General features: G+C 30.0%; 1 protein-coding gene across 1 annotated transcript; it reads right to left on the bottom strand.

The window, feature by feature from the left end:
* Window positions 1–1,018: 1,018 nt before the first annotated feature.
* LOC115718808 (EPIDERMAL PATTERNING FACTOR-like protein 5) lies at window positions 1,019–3,569 on the bottom strand. Its single transcript, XM_030647628.2, has 3 exons — window positions 2,864–3,569; window positions 2,664–2,710; window positions 1,019–1,359 (listed from the first exon to the last, which is right to left on the bottom strand). Exons 1-3 carry the CDS (start codon window positions 3,009–3,011, stop codon window positions 1,135–1,137), a joined length of 420 nt encoding a protein of 139 aa, XP_030503488.1. The 5' UTR covers window positions 3,012–3,569; the 3' UTR covers window positions 1,019–1,134.
* Between the last annotated feature and the right edge of the window lie 17,562 nt (window positions 3,570–21,131).

The raw sequence follows: 21,131 nt of genomic DNA, 5'->3' as shown, positions 1-21,131 counted from the left end.
TGTCATCTATTTTTTATAGTTAACTATCAACATAAACTGCTTATGTGTACATTCTTGTACACGTGACATCTTTATATTGACACACCTAATATTATTATTTGATAATTATAAGAAAATATTTAAAAATTTATAATATATTTTTTATTTTTATAATTTAATTTAATTTTAAAATAATTTTTGAAATAATAATATTAGGTGTACCAATATAAACGTGACATATATACACATAAGCAGGCATAATAGCAGTTAAACAGATGAAACCCTAAATTAAAAAAATATGTACTTATTTTATATTTACAAGTAGAAGTGAAACAATAGTAAAAGAGATTTAATCGCTAAAGCTCATAAATTAAAAAAATGTGTACTTATTTTATATTTACAAAATAGAACTATAAAATTTTGGAAGAAATAATATATACAAGCGAGAAAAAAGATAGTTGTAATTCTGTTCTGGCAACACTACTAAAGTCATTGAAGGCTATTTTCTCCCCAGCATTAAGCTCAAAACCAATCTGGTTTTGTTGCCCAACTAGGCAAGCTCCTGTGTTCTTATTTTTTGTTCATTTCTGTTTTGAGTTTGAATTTTTTTTTTACTGCATTCTTTGTTATGTGAAATTGTTGTTTATATTTTTTCTTGTTAGATGTTTGAGACACCACACAGTGTTCAGGATCACAATAACTCACATGAGAAACATTGGTTAATGTTAAAATTTTTTATCTAAATTTGTGGTTTTTCTATATACTAATAATGATCTTCAAACCAAAATTTGGAAACACAAATGTTTATAGCAATGAGAAACATTATAGGATATGTTAATTAAGGATCATAATACTAATGTATATATACCTTAAATATTAGTTATTATAAAATACCCAAAACTAATAAAGTCCTATATACTCTTGATTATCTGTTATATTAATTTATAAAACTAACACAATCCATATAAACTAGACAAATATCACATTATATTCAAAACACAAAGTAGCTAATAATAATATTATAGAAGGAGAAGCATATATATAACCCTTTTTCTTTTCTTCTTTAATATTATTTTAACTCATATAGTTTGATTTATATATAGCAAAACCCAAAAGTTAAATAATTTCAAAAAAATATATATAATATAAATATTTTCATGGCATGTATAATTTGTTGCCACACTTGCATCTCCATGCTTCCGGGTAGTACTCAGCCGTGACCGGAGTCCCGGGCGGCACAGGCACGTGGACTGGCTTACACGGCGTGCAGTTCCCGCATTTCCATAAACACCGCGGCGGAGACGACCCAATTCCGCTTAGATATCTCGGAACCATTAACGGTGACGGTGAAGGTGACGGCGTTACCATTTTCTCCAATGCCTGAGAAGATCGATCATTATATATATTCGAATAATTAAAATTACTTTGATGATTATAACATAATAAATCTAATTACAATTACAAATATATTGCACAACAATAATTTATTTTTGGACTATTATGTACTGTGCGCATAATGGGTACAGGTGCACGTTAGTAAGTTTCTTTCAATGATGTGGTAACGTGCGCTCTGTAGAAAACAATAATCTATAATATAATCTCCATAGGGGATGCCGGGATGGGCCACGGACTGTGGTAGAAGAGCCACTATATATGACAACCTCAGTCCTGTTTGATGTATTTATATGTAAATAAAATATATATATAATTTCCCATTGATGATGATCTGACGGCTCAGATTAGTGCAACCATTGGTATCTATGTCAGGCGCATTTTAGCCAGTAAATAGTTGTGGTGAAGAGATAAAAAGAAAAAGAAGAGCAGTCAATAATAAAGTTGTCTTCGCCAATTTTCGCCAATGATAGTAGAATTAAACCCCATAGAAGTACTATCTTCAAAAAAAAAAAAAAAAAAAAAAACCCATAGAAGTATAGTACTGCTCATCACATGAAAATAAATAAATAAATAAAAATTATGAACTTATTAGTTCATATTTTTTTTATGATCCTAAATATTTTTTTTTAAAGAAAGATAAATTTCACTAAGATAAATTTGTCGTTACAAAAAAATTAAAAAATTATGGACAATCTCTTAAACTAGTAATAGAGATTGCTAGTGTGTGGGCAACACCATTCGCTGTTCGCAGAATGGCCCTGCAAGAATAGATTTTTAATAAAATAGACTGAAAATTAAAATTAATGTGAAACTTATTAATCTAACCAATTACCATAATTGAATCACTATTAATAATGAAGATACTCAAATAATTTATTGTGTTGAAAATAAAATTTAAATATTTTATTGCACTAATATTTTTTATATATGGGTGGAGTTTATTTTTGATATCTTAAATTATTTTAAAAAATTTATGGATAATCCTAAAAAAAAACCACTACATACATTAACAAATTCACCTAAATCTCGAAAGTGTACCGAAAATAAAATATTAATAAGAGAGTGTACCAACAATTTTAAAAAATCATGTATCCAATTATCGACAATGAATAGCACTCAATTATGAGATTCAGTGTATATGAGATGACTTCTTCAGAAAAAGAAATGCATATTATTGCCATCAGTTTTTATTTTTTATTTTACTATATATTATTTACTTAATTTTTTTGAGATTTTCACAATGGACATACGTAAAAAATAAAGTAATATGAAGCACTAATTAAAACTACCTGAAAATAAGTATGATCAGCTTTTGCAGACATCGAACACCTGCCACCTACATTGAACATAAACAAAAAAGTAACTAATAACAGTAACATAAATATATTGGAGCTAATTACATGGATTTTTATTGATTTTAGCTTAATGGGTATCTTTCAATTTCGATGTTGAAAGAGTTGGGAGTTGGAAAATGAAGAACTGTACTCACCTGGGCATGTAGTTTTGAAGCTGTTGGAATTGTAGAACAGAGCTGAAATAGTGAAGATGAAGATGGGAACATAGTAAAACAGCAGAGAAGGTTTAGTACTAATAATACTGAACCTTATTATTATTATTCTGTATCTCTTCCACTCCATCAAAACAACAACAACAAACAAAAAGATTAAAGGTTAAGAGTAAAAAGAGAAAACAGTAGAAAGAAAAAGAGGACTGGCTGGCTCTCTCAATTCACAAATTAACAATATTTTTCATTGATGATTAGAAATAATCTTGGGTGAATGAAGCTCCTGACTCAAACTCACCACATATTTTTCAATGCAAGTGTACAAAGTCAAATCAGTACTTAACAATAACATAGCAAAAGAAAACTATTTCACACCTAATTTGTGAGAGTGGAATTGTACGGCAAAGCAAGTTTTGCAGAGAGAGATACAGAAAAAGAAAGAGGAGGTAATTAAAGAAAGCCAGGTATGGTGAATATCTATATATATATATATAAATATGTGTGTGTTGTGTATACACTATACGGAAAATGGGTTCCTAAGCTTTTGCCATGTTTGGATCTCAGACTGATTTGCAGGCTTTCCTTTCTGTCTTTCAGCTATTTCCCAAACCCAGGAATCCTAATTCCTGCTCTTCTCCACCCTTTTTTTTAAACCCCCAAATATTTCTTTTTGGCAAAATAATGTTAGCCCACTTCTTATAACTTCATCTATTTTATTACTAGAATTGTTTAGGGGTTAAATGGTATTTGATGTTATGTGCAAAATTATAACTTAAACATTTTCAAATGTAATTAATTCTTAGTAGAAGTAATGATTTTAACAGTTTCACATGTTTGTTTGGAATTATTTTCCAGGATTATTATATTGTATGTTAATGTCATCTCCTTTGTGAGTTAATTATGGCTCAAACACAAGTCAGAATTCAAGTGATTAGATGCTTTTGGAATATTTTGGTACTTGTATTAAATACATAATGGCAAAGTATACAGTTTTCATTCAAATGGACCAAAATTCTTATTAACTCTGTTTTCCTTTGGACTTTTTCGGGAAAGTAAAAAGTACATGCATTGCTGGCCTTGTTGAGAAGCTTCAGACTAGTATATATTCATGATATTTTATAAATAATTAATTAGTAACTTTTTATAATAACTGTTGATCAAGTTTTTTGCAACCTAAAATTTGAGAAAATTACAGAGATTAAAGAGTGGTTAAGAGGAATTTAGATGAGATCTTTAGGTAGGTGGTTAAATAAATAACTGTAGTTTTTAGAGTTGTGAAAGTTCACAATAATGGGTGTTCCTTAGATTTCAACAGCATTTTGACTTAAAGAATTGAAATCGACTACCTCTATAGTAGGAAGATGGGTCGTATTTATAGTCGGCCATGTATGAAAGTGAGCCACATTAACAAAGGCCTAAATGTGTTTTAGCTCACTAATGGAGCAATTAATTATGCACCTAATTCCCGGCCTAGTACCCAAAGTAGGTTAGTTGACTTCTCTCGTTGATAACAACATGATGGTGATAAGACTAAAAAAAAAAAATACAAAAATATGATTTAATTTTAGAATTTTTATAATTTTATTTACAGAAAATATAATATTTAAATTTATTTTTATATTATATTCTTATTAATTTTTGATTATATATATATTATTTTTTTTTGCTGTGGTTTGAATGTTATTTTTGTTATTATTTTTATGTAATTTTTTTTTTATTAATTTTATGCTATGATTATGTAATATCTCGAAAAATATATGTGTTATAGTATAGGTGCTTACAAGACAAGTTTTAATTTACAGTCATATTTTTTAAAAATAAATTAATTTTTATAATTATTAAATTAAAATATACAATTATTGTTATTTAACACTTCAAACAATATAAAATCTTGAAATAATGTTAAGCATCGAGATGATTGTGTAAAATTCTCAGTTATACTACAAGAGATATCAAATTGTTATTGGTCTAATTCTATATTAGATCTCACAAATTTTATAATATAAAAAATTAATAACTACTCACAACGCGCTACATGTTGCTGTTGAGTACCTTTTAAGATGTCTAGTAATAATAGAATGGCAAAACGGATTTCGACACGAACATGACACAAATTTTATGAGTTACGATAGGGTAGGGAAAATTAGACGCGGGTCAAAAATAGATCGACATGATTTGACACGAAATAAAAACAGGTCAAATACGATACAATCCGCTTAACACGAATTTAACACGTTTGACACAGTTTCTTTAAATAAAATAAAATAAAAAATTATTAATAATAAAATAATTATATAAATATATATATTTAATGATTCGATGTAAAAAAATTAAATTTAATGTTCTAAGATGAAATTGAAAATATTTTAAAATTTTTAATTTTTTATTATATAAATAACAAATTATATATATATATATATAAATAAATAAGTGTATATAAATTTACTTATGGAACCTAAATTTATTATTTTTCTCTACAATTCTAACTCTAATAATAGCAAAACGAATCATTGTGAGTCAAGACGAACACGATACGATTTTTTACAGGTAGGATTAGGGTTGAAAAAATTAGACATGAGCCAAAAAAGGTATAGGCATGTTTGATACGAAATATAGAAGCAATTCACATATTTACACGAATACGACACGATGACACGTTTTATCACCCCTAAACTATATATTGGGATGGGATCATGATTATCAGAATTACCATGCAGTCACTATGATATGAGATCATCCTAGCGGTTAAAAAATGATAGGAGAATGGCGTACGTGGGTAGTAGCTAGGCTAGTAAAATAATGGTCTGGTCCCAGTTTATATAAAAGAAAACAACTAAAAAAAGATATTCGAAAGGCAAAGAGGTGTGGACAAATTGTCCAAACAAAAGAGGAGGAGAATAGCGTTTGTTTGGAGATACTGTGCCCTGTCTAGAACAAAATCCAGTATTGGGTAAACTTAATTTTGGGAAATTTTGCCTTATTTCCCTTTCTATCAATTCATGGTCCAGTTTTTGCATTTTAGTGTTACTTTTGTGGTACAACTCTTCACATCAACCTTTTCCAACTTCTGTATAAGTTGTTCAGCTCACCTATTTTCAATATTTTCACCTTATTAACCCAATTCATAATAATTAATGATAGTTTTGGGTTTTTTTTGTAATTAACTGTGTTACTTGTTAGTTACCAATACATATATCTAAATTACTAAGTGATATCTCTAGCTAGTGTTGTGGTAATGGAAAAGTTTTCCTGTGAGAGCTATACTAGGAAATAGAAAGTTATTTTGATCCGAATCAGTATAAATATTGTGCTTTGTCTTCTTTGTGTTTGATATTTTATCTTAATATATATTTTTGTAAAGACTACATTTAATTAGCAAGTAATTAATATGTATAAAAAGGTAAAAATCTGTTTTTTTTTTTTTTTTTTTGTTGCTATGAATACGTAATAGGTAAGGCTTTTAATAATAATTTTTTTTTTTTTTTTTTTTTTTGTATTTTGAGACTAGGGTGAGTTTATGAATGGTTGTACACCTGAAAATGATGATGTACCATTCCAAAAACCAGGGTTCTTTAATTCCCACATGCTCTTCTATATAAAATGGCACTAGAGTAGAACCCGTCTGCAGCAGAAAAGGTTATGCTTATTAGATTTAACAAATATTATCAACAGTTCTGTGTTTGTTTTTTCCTTTTTCTTTTCTCAATAAATAAAAATATAGGGTAAATACTTAGTACAATCCTACAAATATTGTTATGGTTCATTATTTTATCTATTTTGATAGTTACGAGACTTTTTATTTATTTTTTATAATTATATATGTTGTAGTTGTTTAGGTTAATCTATAATTTTTTTTAAAAATTTTCAATAATTTGCCATACAGAAAATAATGTTTAAATAATATTTTATCGTACTTTTGACTGCTTTTTGTTATATATATGGTAAATAAATATTTAAATTTTATTAATTTTAATACTATAAACTATTCAAAATCTTCAAAAAATTTGCAAGTGCTCTTAAAATACTAAAACATACATGATCGTAAAAAAAATCGACTAAAAAGCTTTTCTAAATACAAAATAAATAAAAAGTCTACGGAAATTAACAATCTTTCATAAAAAAATATGTATTATAAATTTTTTTAGAAATATATATCTCATTAATTTGAACGGTTTACACTATTATAATTATCAACATTATAGTATAAATTTAAAAATCACTCTAATAAAGTTTTCACAATACAAAAAAATATTATTAAAATTTTAATATGATATACTAATCATCAAGTCATTATATTGGATTCTTAATCTAAGAAATAATATATAATATACACAAACATTTGTTCTTATATATAAAAGAATAGAAATCTTATTGTCAAAAGTTGTATAACTTTATAATATATAGTGCATGCGATTTGAATTGCGGTTATTAAATTTAAAATTGTAAATTGTACTGCACCACGCAGTTTGACAAAAATACAAATCACAATCGTACCACAAAATATTTTAAACTGCATTTTTTACGTAGTGTGGTGCAGTATAAATAGTTTGATGAACACCTTTATTTTAAAGTGTAAACTGTAAAGACAGATTTTGATAACATGGGATTCTGTTTAATATATTCTCACTGGATCAAATCAAGTAATAATATAAGAGTTAGTATAATTTTGAACTTGTATTTTACAAAAATTATTAAAATTCTACATTTTTTAAAATGACATAGGCTCTAATCTAATTTTTTGTCAAATTAAGCTAACATTGCAAGTGTTATGACCAAACTCAATAATAACATAATGTGGAAGTGTTATTATCAAACTAATTATATAATTTTTTTTTAAAAAAAAAGACTGAATTATTAATTAGCAAAATAATAAAAAGTTCAACAGTAATTTTTAAAAATAAGAGTCCAAAATAATATTTACAAATGATATAACCATAACAATATGTAATTACTGTTATAGATTTATTATGACCACTATTTGAAGCATAGATAGATAGATGTATGGTAGTGGGTTGGTTGTTGAATTTATATATACTGTTCTCGTTATATTTGTTAATTTATTGTATAATATTTATTATGGTTTGAAGTGGACAGTACTGAATACTGATATGAAAAAATAAGGAAAAAAGTAATGTTTGTCTGAAAATTTTGTTGGTATGCTTTTGTTGTTGTTAAGAGATATTGGAGGCATTTTCTAATTTGTTGTATAACGACAATAATTTCTGTCTCCCTTAAATAGTCTCCTAAATCGTGTTACCTTTTTAGCTCAAATAATTAATTATTATATTTGACAGTGATCTTACGGGTACTCATATATTTGTATGTATGTTACCAAAACTAACTACCTACATCCATAATCGATCGATTATATAAATTATAATTATATATATAAATATTCTCAATTGGTATATTTATTAATTAATTCTTACATATTGTGAAAAAACTAAATGAAGACTGTCTGATTTCTTAGTAAAAAGTAAAACTATAAAAAACAAAGAAAGAAACAAAGTTTACTGCTTAGTATTATAAAATGTATATTATTCTGATGATCGATCGAATATATTGTGATCACGGGTTTCATACAAGCATGATTTAGATTTTATATCAAAAACTAGTAGTTATATGCTAATCTATTAACTTGAAAGATATAACACTAATTAATATGATCATGTTTCTTATAATATATATCTATATTAGGTATTTGTAACATGTAATATATATTTGATTAGAGTTATGTTGTTATTGTTATTTAATTATTAATTTAAATTGAAATTCTGTATTTTAATGTTCCCAGTTTGATTATTTAATTAAGTGATTAATTAAATGCGGAATAATGAAACTGGTACTGAAAACAGTTTTTCCGTAGTTACAGAATACAACTCTGTAACTCCAGAGAAACCCAGAAAAACAAACAGTGCATAAAAGTAAAAACACACAAGATTTTTGTACGTGGTTTCAACAATCCTTTCAGATTGTTACTAGTCCACGGGGCCACGCCCAGAGATAAGATTCATTAGATCGGTATCAAAAATACAAAGTAATTGACTTATGCATAAATAGACTCCCTCTTATTGTATGCCGCAAGCTTGATGTATTCCACCTACTAACCGAATCTTGATAAAACTCCAAGAGCTCGAACTCCCTTCGATCACCTTGAAGAGTGCTTGAATCCTCCCGATTCAAGGCTTAAAGGCTATCTCCCGAAAGCCTATACAACCATCTCCTAAAGGTTGTGTGCTTGTATCCTCCCGATGCAAGACTTCAAAAGCAATCTCCCGAAAGCTTGTAAATACCCTTCTCCCGAAGGTGCACTGATGTTCTTCTTTGTTGCAGACTTGAATACAGACTCAAGACAATACAATCAACAAATAAACAGAGTAAGAGTAGAACAACTCTTCTCTACAAAACAAAGAGACTCTTTTCTTATGATATGAAAGTGAATAAAAGAGTTTAACAAAACAAAGACACTCTTTCCTTAAGATATGAATATAATTCTAAGTGTGTGAAAGAGATGCAAAACCTAGCTACTATAAGATGTATTTATAATGAATATACATCTCATAGACAGCTTACATTCGGTCTGAACAAGACCTCACCCCACTAGAAACTTTCCTAAAATAATTCTTCAATCAGTCCAGGAATTTCCGTTTCTGTACCTACAGAATCGTGGGCAGTAACTACAACTTTCCTTTTATAGAAAAGGAAAGTTTAGCTCCGGTTTTCTCTTCAAGAAATATGATCTAAGAAAATAGGAAACTCAACACAAGATCAGATTACACAGCTGATTAGATAAAAAAGAAATGGGTAACCAAACTTACCATTTTTACCTTTTTTCCAAAAATAGGAAAGCTAGACAACTTTCCTTCCAAGTTTGAATACACAAAATAGGAAACCATATTAAAGTATACCAGCCGAAATTATACAAAGAATAATAAAATATTTTTGTCAATTAAATATGCCAAAAATGGAATTAACATAAATAAATATTAGCCTTATATAAAAAATTAGGGGTTTTCTTCATAAATTTATAGCTACAAAAGATTATTATTTTTCTTTGGCCAGGCCTGTTGGCTTTCCCCTGCGCATGTGTAGCTTGGTCAAGGGTTGTGTTTTGCTATTACGATTTAATTTTTGCTATTGTGAATAGTCTTATTTCTTTGATAATGATTTTGAGTGTTTTAGTCTTATATACGAAACATAATTTAATTTATTTTGTTTTGTTGTTGGTTCTTCTTTAATCTTCGATGACTCGCCATCAAATTGTTGTTAGTGGTTAGAAATAACAACTTCTTTGCAACTGATGAGGTTGCTAGTGTAGTGCAATTACTTATCTTGCACAATACTTGAGTGCTTAAGCTACAAGGTTAAATGAACCTACTGCAACAGTTTTTAGTATTGTATCGGTAGATGAACTAAATATATGTGTTTTTAAAGTTAAGTGTGATACTATAATTTTTTTTTCTTATTTTATTTTTAGGTTTTTTATCAAATGATCTGGTAATTAGGTGGTTAATCTTTTTTTCTATTTCTAATCCTAATCGTGTCTCCAACAAAAAAGATGTCCCGACTAGATTATACATTGCCATTAATAAAATTACATGATTTATTCAAAAAAAATATTAATTTAATAGTTTAAATATTTTTTTTAAAATATATATATTATTTAATCTAGTTTTGAATTTATTTATAAGAAAATATATCTAACTAATTTTATTAAATAATAAAATTAGCAAATAAGTTTAGAATTTTAAATAATATAACTAATAAATTTATTATAAAGTATGATTAATCAATTGAATTCACTTCGAATTTAAATTTAAATAAAGATTTACATAAAAAGATTATCTAATTTTATTAATACTTTTAAATAATTATCTAAGTTATATTTTAATAAATAAATTAAATTTATATATTGGAAAAAAATATATAAAAAATAATTAATTGATTAATTTAACGGTGTTAGTTTTCATCATATTTTAACGAAAAAATAATAAAAAAAACTGATAAACCAACAATTTTTGTTAAATAGTCACATTTAATATAAAAGAGGTACAAATTTAATTATATGAATGATTTTGTCTACGTATATAATACTTCATTCGTAATACAAATTCTTTTTACCCTCACTACAAAAAACAGTTACCTTTAGTGATAACTTTTTAGTTATAACATAAATTTTTTATGATTAAATATGAATTTGTCGCAGTAAAAAATTACTTGTGACTAAAACATATATTTAAATACAAGTTGTCACTAATTCAATTTTAGTCACAATAAGTATTTTGAGTAAAAATATATTTAGTTACAGCAAATTGTAATTTTTGTAACTAATACATTTAGCCACAAACTTTTTAGTCACAACATAAGAATGATAATTTATAATTAGCCAAAACTATTTTAGTAAGACTTTTTATAGTGCCTGTTAATACATGAATATAGTGTTTTATATATACAGCAACCAATTAATAAAGTCAATTGTTTCTCAATAATAATAATGTCAATTAAATTATATTTTTTTTTTATTTAATTCTGACTATATTAACTATGATTAGGAAATTTTACTGTTACATTCATGGAGCTCAAATATTTTAGCCCATCAAATTTACTTAATAAGGAAGGCAAGGCCTATAAAAGCCCATTAGTTATCAAAAACATATGCGTCCAAGTCACAATAAGAACTCAAGGTCAACTGACTGATGGAACGTAGCTCTGTTGATTTCATTGATCTACATAAACGAGAATTGAGCTTGGTTGATGTCATCAATCCTGTAAACAATCCTTTAGGGCTAAGCAAGAATTTGGGGCAAGAATTCAAATAGTCACTGAGTCAGTTAGGTTGAACTCACTCTAGTTGTCCCACTTTAAGAGTTACAAATAGATGGAATTGAATAAGAAAAAATGTCGATTCTCTCTCTAACTCTCTCTTTCTGTTTTCCTACTCACTAGCTTTACTTGACTTAAGCATTGGAGAGTCTTCTGCAAGAAAATTCTCGGTGCTCTGATCAATCCTATAGCTAAGAAAGATGGAAGAACCTCGAGAAGATTGATATAAAAGAATTGCGACTTGTCTAATTTCAGTAGGTTTCTATTGAGCAATTATTCGACAATAATATCCAAGGCATATGTGACTGTTAGGTTTGTTATTTGTCTTAGGTGTTAGCTTATTAAGTTGGTGGTAATTCTCTTGTAATCTTGGTGAGCTGTCAGTTGGTTATCATAACTAACTTCTCACTATCTCTCTTGCATATAAACACTAAGCTCACGAGCTTAGCTCAATAATGAATCATTTTCTTGTTGATTTAATCTTTCTTTGTTTTCCTTTCCTTTCTTTCTCTTTATTCTTTGTTCTTCACTGTCTTTTTCAATCATGTCCAGAAGGAATTTCAACATGATATCAGAGCACTTTCTGCCATTAATGGCAAATGTTATTACCAGCAATTCTAGCAATCAACATACAGTCAGTCCTATATCAACCAATGTAAAAGGAAAAGAATCGAATGAATCATCCACTGTGTTTTTCAATCACAGTCTCTCTGTGAAGCTTAATAGCTAGAACTTCCTATTGTGGAAGCAACAGGTTATGGCTGCTATAAGAGGAAATAGATTGATGCACTTCATCCAAGGAGCTGCACCTCCACCTAAGTTCTTATCTGATGATGATCAAGCTTCAAACACTTTAAATCCAACCTACGTTGAGTGGGATGTCTAAGACCAATTACTTCTGTCCTGGCTTCTCTCATCAATGTCAGAAAGCTTACTGACTCGCATGGTGGAATGCGAATCCACTGGTTAGATCTAGCACACGTTAGAAAAATACTTCACACTTTAGGTCTCAACCAAGATACTGGAGTTTAGAACTAAGCTTCAAAACCTCAGGAAAGGTAATCTTGGCCTGAATGAATACCTACTTTGAATCAAGCAACACGTGGATCTATTAGCATTTGTTGGAGAAGTTCTATCAGCACGCAATCACATTGGAGTCATTTTTAAAGGACTACCTAGCAAGTATGATACGTTTGTGATGTCTGCTAACACTAGAATTGAAGGCTACTCTTTGTTCCTTGTCTCAAAATCTCGAATCGAGAAAATTAACACTGACCAGGATCTCAGTGCTTATGTTATGATAAATGAACCTGATGTTCATCCTAAGGCCAACTACACCAACAACAGGAGCTTCATACAATATTAGCAGGGAAATCACAATTACTTTTATACTCCAAGAGGAAATTTCAATGGACATTTTAACATAAGCACTTTTGCTCAAGGTAACAGTCCTAACCTCTCCTCAAATAATTCTTTTTATCCTAATGATCGTGCGTTTGGAGGTGTGTCAAGAGGTGGTGGATCTGGTTTTTCAAGAGGAGCAAGGTTTTCTCCATCGAACAATAAACCTTAACGTCAAATCTGTTTTAGATTTGGTCATATTGCACAAGATTGCTACTACAGGTTTGACAAGACCTTCTCTCACTCTAATGCATCAAGTTCAACATCAGCACCCCCACCTGCTCAAGCCAATCTTGCTACTGTTGACCAAAATTCAGACAATAATTGGTACCCTAATTCAAGAGCTACCAATCATTACACACTAGAAGCTCATAATATCATGAACAACTGTGATTACACTAGCCCCGAATGCATGTATATTGGTGATGGTACAGTTCTGCCCAATAAACACATTGGTTTTACTTTCATTTCCCAAAAATCTTGTCAGTTTCAACCTTTACTTCTTAAAAATCTCTTGCATGTTCCTACTATCACAAAGAATTTAGTTAGTGTGTCTAAATTTTCTGAAGATAATGGTGTTTATTTTCAATTTCATTCTAGCTACTGTCTTGTGAAAGATCAAGTGACACATGCTACTCTACTCATAGGGAAACACAAGAATGGCCTGTATTCATTTGAATCTGAAGATCTTCATCTTCAATCATCTCCTCAAGTTCAATCTCCTCAGTCTAGCTTCGTCTCTCAGTCTTCTGTCAACTCCTTAGTGGTGTCCTCTCAACCTAGCTCAAGTGAATCTATCTCTGTCAATAATCGTACAAGTTGTAGTCATAACCTTAATAATTTCACAATTTTTGATGTTTGGTATAATAAATTAGGCCATCCATCTAAGAAAATTGTAAACAAAGTCCTACAATCTTGTAACATTTCTATAAATAAAAATCTAATTCTATTTGTGAAGCTTGCTGTCTAAGGAAAATTCACAAGTTTTCTTTTCCAAAGGCATCACACACTGTTTAAACATAACCCTTACAGCTTGTTGTGTCTGATTTGGGGGGTCCCTCACACATAGATTCATTCAATGGATACAAATACTATGTTCACTCTATATACTCTAGATTCACTTGGATTTATCCGCTAAAGAACAAATATGAAGCATTAAAGGTGTTCTTAAACTTTAAAACTGAAGCTGAGTTGCAACTAGGTTTCAAACTAAAATGTCTTCAAATAGATTGGGGAGGGGAGTATAGGTCATTCACTAGTCATTTATAAGAAATGGGAATAGCTCACATACATCCATGTCCCAGTACTCATGAGCAAAATGACATTGCTGAAAGAAAGCATAGACACATTATTGAAAATGGTCTAGCTTTACTTGCTCAAGCACACTTGCCATTCAAATTTTGGGATGATGCTTTTAGAACATCTATCTACCTTCATAACAGACTTCCTACACCAACACTAGGCAATAAATCCCCCATAGAAGTTTTGTTTAACATAAAACCAGGCTTTAACTTGTTTAGAACTTTTGGTTGTACTTGTTATCCCAACATAAGACCGTATAACAAGCATAAACTCCAATTTAGGTCCACACCTTGTACATTTCTTAGGTATAGCCTTAATCCCAAATGCTACAAGTGCTTTAGCTCAAATGGTAGACTATACATCTCTAGAGATGTCATCTTTGATGAGTATCCGTTTCCTTATGCTCAATCAACCAAGTCACAAAAATCTCAAAGTTTTCCTGTGTGTTGACACTTTGCCTTCAACTCATATTCCTACACTATCAGACCCTTTACCACCAGCTCCTGTTACATGTAGTTCAAAAGAACACCAAATAGATCCCTCATGTTCCACTTCACATGTTATCATAACCATTAATGTGCATCATACTCCCTTTGAATAGGTTCCTAGTAATGTGCAAGTCACAAATCCCACAATTGTCTCCACTATTGGTCAAGTTGAAACTCTAGCTATTGTAAGTACTATTCCTATTCCAGCACCTGACCAAATAAGGGTACAAGCTTCTGATTCAAATGCAACCAATACTACCAATAATGCACTTGTTGTTCAAACTGAACTCAAACAATGCAACCTACACTCACTACATATGCTACTCCTACACTCACTATAGATACTGTTCCTCATAATCAAAAAACTAGACACATAATGCAAACTCGATCTAAGTCAAGTATCTACAAGCCTAAAACATTCATTGTGTCCAAGCTTCTAGAATCAATTCAATAGGCCTTGTTGTATGGCTATTGGAACAATGCAATGTTTGAAGAAATGTTTGCCTTGAAGAAAAACAAAACCTGGACCGTTGTTAGACTACCTGCTGGGAGACAAGCCATAAGGTGTAAGTGAGTGTATAGATCAAGGGAAATGCTAATGGTTCTATCAACAAATTCAAAGAAAGACTAGTTGCTAAGGGTTTTCATCAATAACATGGTTTTGATTTTACTAAGACTTTTAGTCCAATAGTCAAACTAGTCACAATAATAGTTGTGTTAACTCTTGCTCTAAGCAAAGGGTAGTGTGTGAGACAATTGGATGAAAATAATGCATTTTTGAATGATAACCTTCAAGAAGAAGTCTATATGCTTTAACCACCTGGTTTTGAAGACCCCACAACTCCTCACCTTGTTTGCAAGCTTCACGGAGCTCTTTATGGGCTAAAGCAAGCACCAAGAGCATAATTTGAAAGGTTACAACAGTGTTTGACCAAACTTGGCTTTCTATCATCAAAGGAAAATCACTCCATGTTCATCCAACACACACCACACTCCATAATTATCATCTTAGTCTATGTTGATGATATATTGATCACTGGAAGTGATCACTCTGCCATTGACTCTCTTATATCCTAGCTGCACCAAGAATTCTCTCTCAAGGATTTAAGAATGTTGAACTACTTCCTAGGCATAGAAGTAATGTACGCTAATCAAGAAATGCTACTTACTCATACCAAATATATTAGGGATCTTCTCTATAAGGCAAAAATGCAAGAAGCTAAAACCTAACTCATCTTTCATGACCAGTGGCCAAAGACTCTCTGCCTATGGCAATGATCCCATTGAAGATGTTCAACTTTACAGGTCAATAGTAGGGGCTTTGCAATATCTAACTATCATAAGACCTGAGATTGCTTTTAGTGTGAACAAAGTCTGTCAATTCATGCATAATCCCTTGCAAAGTCACTAAATGGAAGTTAAAAGGATTTTGAGATATGTCAGTGGCACACAATATAATGGATTGCATCTGAAACAGTCTGCATCTCTTGATCTCAAGGCTTTCTGTGATGCAGATTGGGCTACAGATTGTAATGACAGAAGAAGCACCTCTGGCTTTGCTATCTTTCTGGGATCAACCCTCATCACATGGCAAAGCAAGAAGCAGCATACAATTTCAAGATCCAGTACTCAATCTGGCTCGACCACCCGTGGTCTGATGTGACAACTTGAGCACAATAATGCTCACTCAAAACCCTAATATGTATGCCCAAACCAAGCATATTGAGTTAGATCTCTACTTTGTTAGAGAAAAGGTTCATCAGGGTTTCATTGAAGTGAAGTGTGTTCCTTCCTTTGACCAACTGGCAGATGGACTTACAAAAGCTATTTCAAGTGCTCGATTTGCTAGTTTTAGAAACAATCTCACTATTGAAGATTCTTCAATTATGAGATTGAGGGAGGATGTTAAGACAATTAAAAGTTAGTTAAGTTTTTTATTTGTATTAGTTGTTAGCTTATCAAGTTGGTTGTAATTTGGTTGTAACTTGGTGAGCTGTCAGTTTGTTATCCTAACTAATTAACTTCTCACTATCTTTGGTATATAAACACCAAGCTCACGAGCTTAGCTCAATAATGAATCATTTTCTTGTTGATTCAATTTTTCTTTGTTTCTTTTTCCTTTTTTTCTCTTTATTCTATGTCCAGAAGGAATATTAATAGTGACGAACTTACATAGTGTCCTATGAGAACTTAAGTCCCCCACATGAAAAATATATATATATTTTAAATATATAATGTATATATTTTTTATTATGTTAATGTTTTACTAAATATTAATAAAAAAGTCCCCACAAATAATAAAATATAAAATTTCTCCTAAAAATAGTCAATAATAATATTTATGTTTGTCAATATAAATAATATATATAATTTTTACTTTTTAGCTCCTACTAAATAAATTTTTATGTTCATCATGGTAGGACCATAATATTATTTTTATTTAGGAATTATTTCACAAATACACAAAAATAACAAAAAAAAAAAAATAACAAAAATACGGTTTTACGGAATTTTAAACATTTTTACGATTTTTTTTATTTTATTTACAGAAAATACGGTCTTTTTATGTTGTACTTTTGTTAATTTGTGTTGATTTTTTGTTATATGTGTATTATTTTTTGTTGTTATTTTGATGTTACTTTTATGTAGATTTCTTGTTGTTTTTGTGTTATTTTTTTGAAAAACCGTAAAAATGTAAAAAAAAAAAAAATATATTTAAATGTAAAAATGTAATTTTTTTTTTTTTAAAAAAATGATACCTTATGTAATTATCCTTTTTATTTATTTATGATTAAATGTATGCATTACAATAAAAATATAGTATCATCTATAGATATACATAAAACATATTATACACGTAGTGGTTGGCTTGGCATTACTACTTCCGAATTCCGATCTATATGTCTTTTAATAACTATTACCTTTGTGGGGATCGGGAAATGCTTATTGTAATTTCTAAATTGTTAGTCGATTAATTATCTGTTTAATTTACATAATAATGTTATAAAATAGTATGTGATTTGTCCTTATATCCCTAGAAGAAATGTTACTTTTAGCAGCACAGTTTGCTACTGCATTGGTAAAAGTAATTTTTACCAGCGCATTTCGCAAACTGCACTGACAAAGAGGTCAAAGTCTTACATTTACAGTGACTAAAATCTAATTTTTACTAGCGCACTTGCGCACGGGGAAAAAGTCATTTTTGCCAGCAGTTTTTATTTTATGCTGGTAAAAGTTTTAATACCAACATTAATTTGCCAACACATCTCAAGTAAATTTTATTTTACCAGCGCAATACCAACTTTTACTCAATAAAAGTGACATTTTTATATATATCAAGCAGACAAACAAATGTGATACGTAATAGCTAGTTACTAGCTAAGCTAATCGGCTAAGTTTATCTGTTTTGTATTTAGAATATTTTTTTTTTTATTATGATGGTTATTTTGTAAAGTTTTAGAAAATTTTAAATAATTTATAATAATAAAAATAAAATTTAAATGTTATATTACATATGTGATTATTTTTCTTTTGTATATGTGATACATAATTGCTTAAATTTTATTTTTAAAATTATAAATTATTTAAAAAATTTGAAAATTTATAATTAATTTTAATATATACAACTAAAAAAAATTAAATTAAAATTTTATGTATGTCAAAACAAATAAAAGAATAACTATTAGAACATCCATTAGTATGCTACATAAACTTAGTCCTATATATTAATTTATTTATTTTAACAAGTAGTAATAATATCAGTTATTAAATCTATTTCATCTGCTGCGTGCTTGATCTTGTTGTTTCCATATACTTTTTTTTTCTTTTGATATATATACATACTTGCATCTCTAAATCTTTGATGCAGTTTATTATTATTATAATATGACAGTGTATATTGTCTACTCTATAAAATAAATTAAAATTAAAATTATTTAGATATTGAAAATACGAATTTTCCTTATTTTCAAAATTATCATATATATGGTAAATTGGTAAGTAGTACTGAACCTTTCACGTGATTATTATAAGCTACATTTATATTTGATCCTACCTTTTGGAGTGGTACTGCAATTAATATAAATTCCCTCGTACGTGCAAGTTCAATATATTCATGTGCATGTTTTTTAATTTTCCTGAATAAATATAATATGATACGATATGGACAAATATTATTAATGGCTCATACGTACAATCTCTCTTCCTCAAATATTATCCTTAATTTCCAATTCAAATTATTGCTTTTGTTTTTGTTTCACCCATATAAATTTGTTGATTGTTTATTCTTTTTGCCATATGAGTGTATTTATATGATTATGTCTTATCATCATATATATATAATTTGAACATGTTATACTTGAAATTGATGACTTCATCCATATCATATGTATATAATATTAAAAGTCATTATCAAATGTATTAAAAGTCATTATCAAATCTAGGATATAATAGAATGTTTTACAATGTTCTAAGAAATTTATAAGAGAAACTAAGAACACTCTAGAAAGTTTTAGAGAAAACTTAAAATCACTAGAACTAAGATTAGATAATTCTAGAGTTGTTTATAAAATAGTAAGAAGTAATTAATTAGCTAGTAAATTAGAAAAATCTAGAAATCTTTAGATACATCTTTTATAGCCTATAAATATAAGTGAGGTGTGTGCTTAAGATGCAAGTTTGAGCAAGAGAGTTCAAGTGTGAGTAAAAGAGTCTAAAGTGTGTGAGTTCTTAATAAGTGTTTAAAGACAAAGTGTCCCAAAAGTGTGAGTTATACACAAGTGTGTAGTAAAGGTGTCTAGTGATAAAATAAAAGAGTGTGAGTGTTTGGTGTATTGTGGTCTAGTAAAAAGTATTCAAGTCTTGGTGTAATTACTTTTACAATAATAAAGTAATTACGTTTTTCACGTGTTGTGGTGTCCAACAAGTGGTATCAGAGCCGAATCGAGTTCGTTCCGAAAGAGTCCTTTGTTGAGTTTCTTAGAGTGATTGTGTGTGGTTTAGTACTACAGAGTTTGCACCATGGGTGACCTTCAAGTGGTCGGCGAAATTAAGAAACTTAACAACCAAAATTACAACACGTGGTCGATGCACATGGAGGCATATCTCCAAAGCCAAGACTTATGGGAGATCGTTGGTGGCAATGAAGTCACACAACCAGAGGATGCATCTACTTTAAAGAAATGGAAGATTAAAGCGGGCAAAGCCATGTTTGCGATTCGGACCACAGTCGAAGATGAGATGTTGGAGCACATCAGGCCGGCAAAGACACCAAAGGAAGCATGGGATACTTTCACATCATTGTTCACCAAGAAGAATGATATGAGATTGCAGCTTCTGGAGAACGAGCTTCTCTCAATTAGGCAGCGCGACATGACGACCAAATACTAGTAGAAATACTAGAAAACATGATGACAAGGATAGTCATCATGGGAGCTCCCAAACAGGGGGAGCTCAGAATAAAGACAAACGGGGTGGTCAATCAAAGAACAACAATAAATTTGATGGAAAGTGCTACAAGTGTGGCAAGTATGGCCACATGGCTAAAAGTTGTTGGTTCAAGAAGAAAACTGCAGAAGGCAATGCAGCCACATCAAATGCAGAAAGGACAAGCAATGAAGAATGGGACGCAGAAGCATCATTCGCAGTGGAGGATGAAGAATTAGCTTTGACAGCTTCTGTTCCAGAAAAGATCGACTAAAATAATGATTGGATAGTCGACTCTGGCTGCTCAAATCATATGAGAGGAGATGAAGAAAAGCTGCAAGATATGTCAGAATATAAAGGTGGTCGCGTTGTGGTGACAGCCAACAACTCAAGATTACTAATCGCGCACATCGGTAAAACAACAATCACGTCGAGATTCAGCCCAAAAGAAGTTTCACTCTAGGATGTCTACCATGTACTTGGGATGAAGAAAAACTTACTATTAGTGGCGCAACTTACGGCGACAGGCTACCATGTCGTATTCGGCCCTCAAGATGTCAAGATCTACAAAGATCTTGAAATCTCTGGAACACCGATGATGAAAGGACGACGCTTAGAGTACATGCATGTAATGTCATCGAGGTACGCTTATGTAGACAAGACTCGGAAGAATGAAACAACAGATTTGTGGCATGCAAGGCTAGGACATGTCAGTTATCATAAACTCAAGGTGATGATGAAGAAGTCTATGCTGAAGGGTCTTCCTCAACTCGAGGTCAGAACAGAGACTGTATGTGCTGGCTGCCAATACGGTA

This window comes from Cannabis sativa, chromosome 2 (genome assembly GCF_029168945.1).
Source record: "Cannabis sativa cultivar Pink pepper isolate KNU-18-1 chromosome 2, ASM2916894v1, whole genome shotgun sequence".
NCBI lineage: Eukaryota > Viridiplantae > Streptophyta > Magnoliopsida > Rosales > Cannabaceae > Cannabis > Cannabis sativa.
Note: the sequence above shows the minus strand (reverse complement) of the source record. Positions and strands in the feature narration are given on the sequence as shown.

Bases quoted from the DNA above. Each gene is read 5' to 3' on its own strand.
- LOC115718808 (XM_030647628.2), bottom strand. From the start codon at position 3,011: ATGGAGTGGAAGAGATACAGAATAATAATAATAAGGTTCAGTATTATT. The intron at 2,711-2,863 runs GTGAGTACAGTT...TGTTCAATGTAG, and splicing joins CTTCAAAACTACATGCCCAG to GTGGCAGGTGTTCGATGTCT. The intron at 1,360-2,663 runs GTAGTTTTAATT...CGATCTTCTCAG, and splicing joins CTGATCATACTTATTTTCAG to GCATTGGAGAAAATGGTAAC.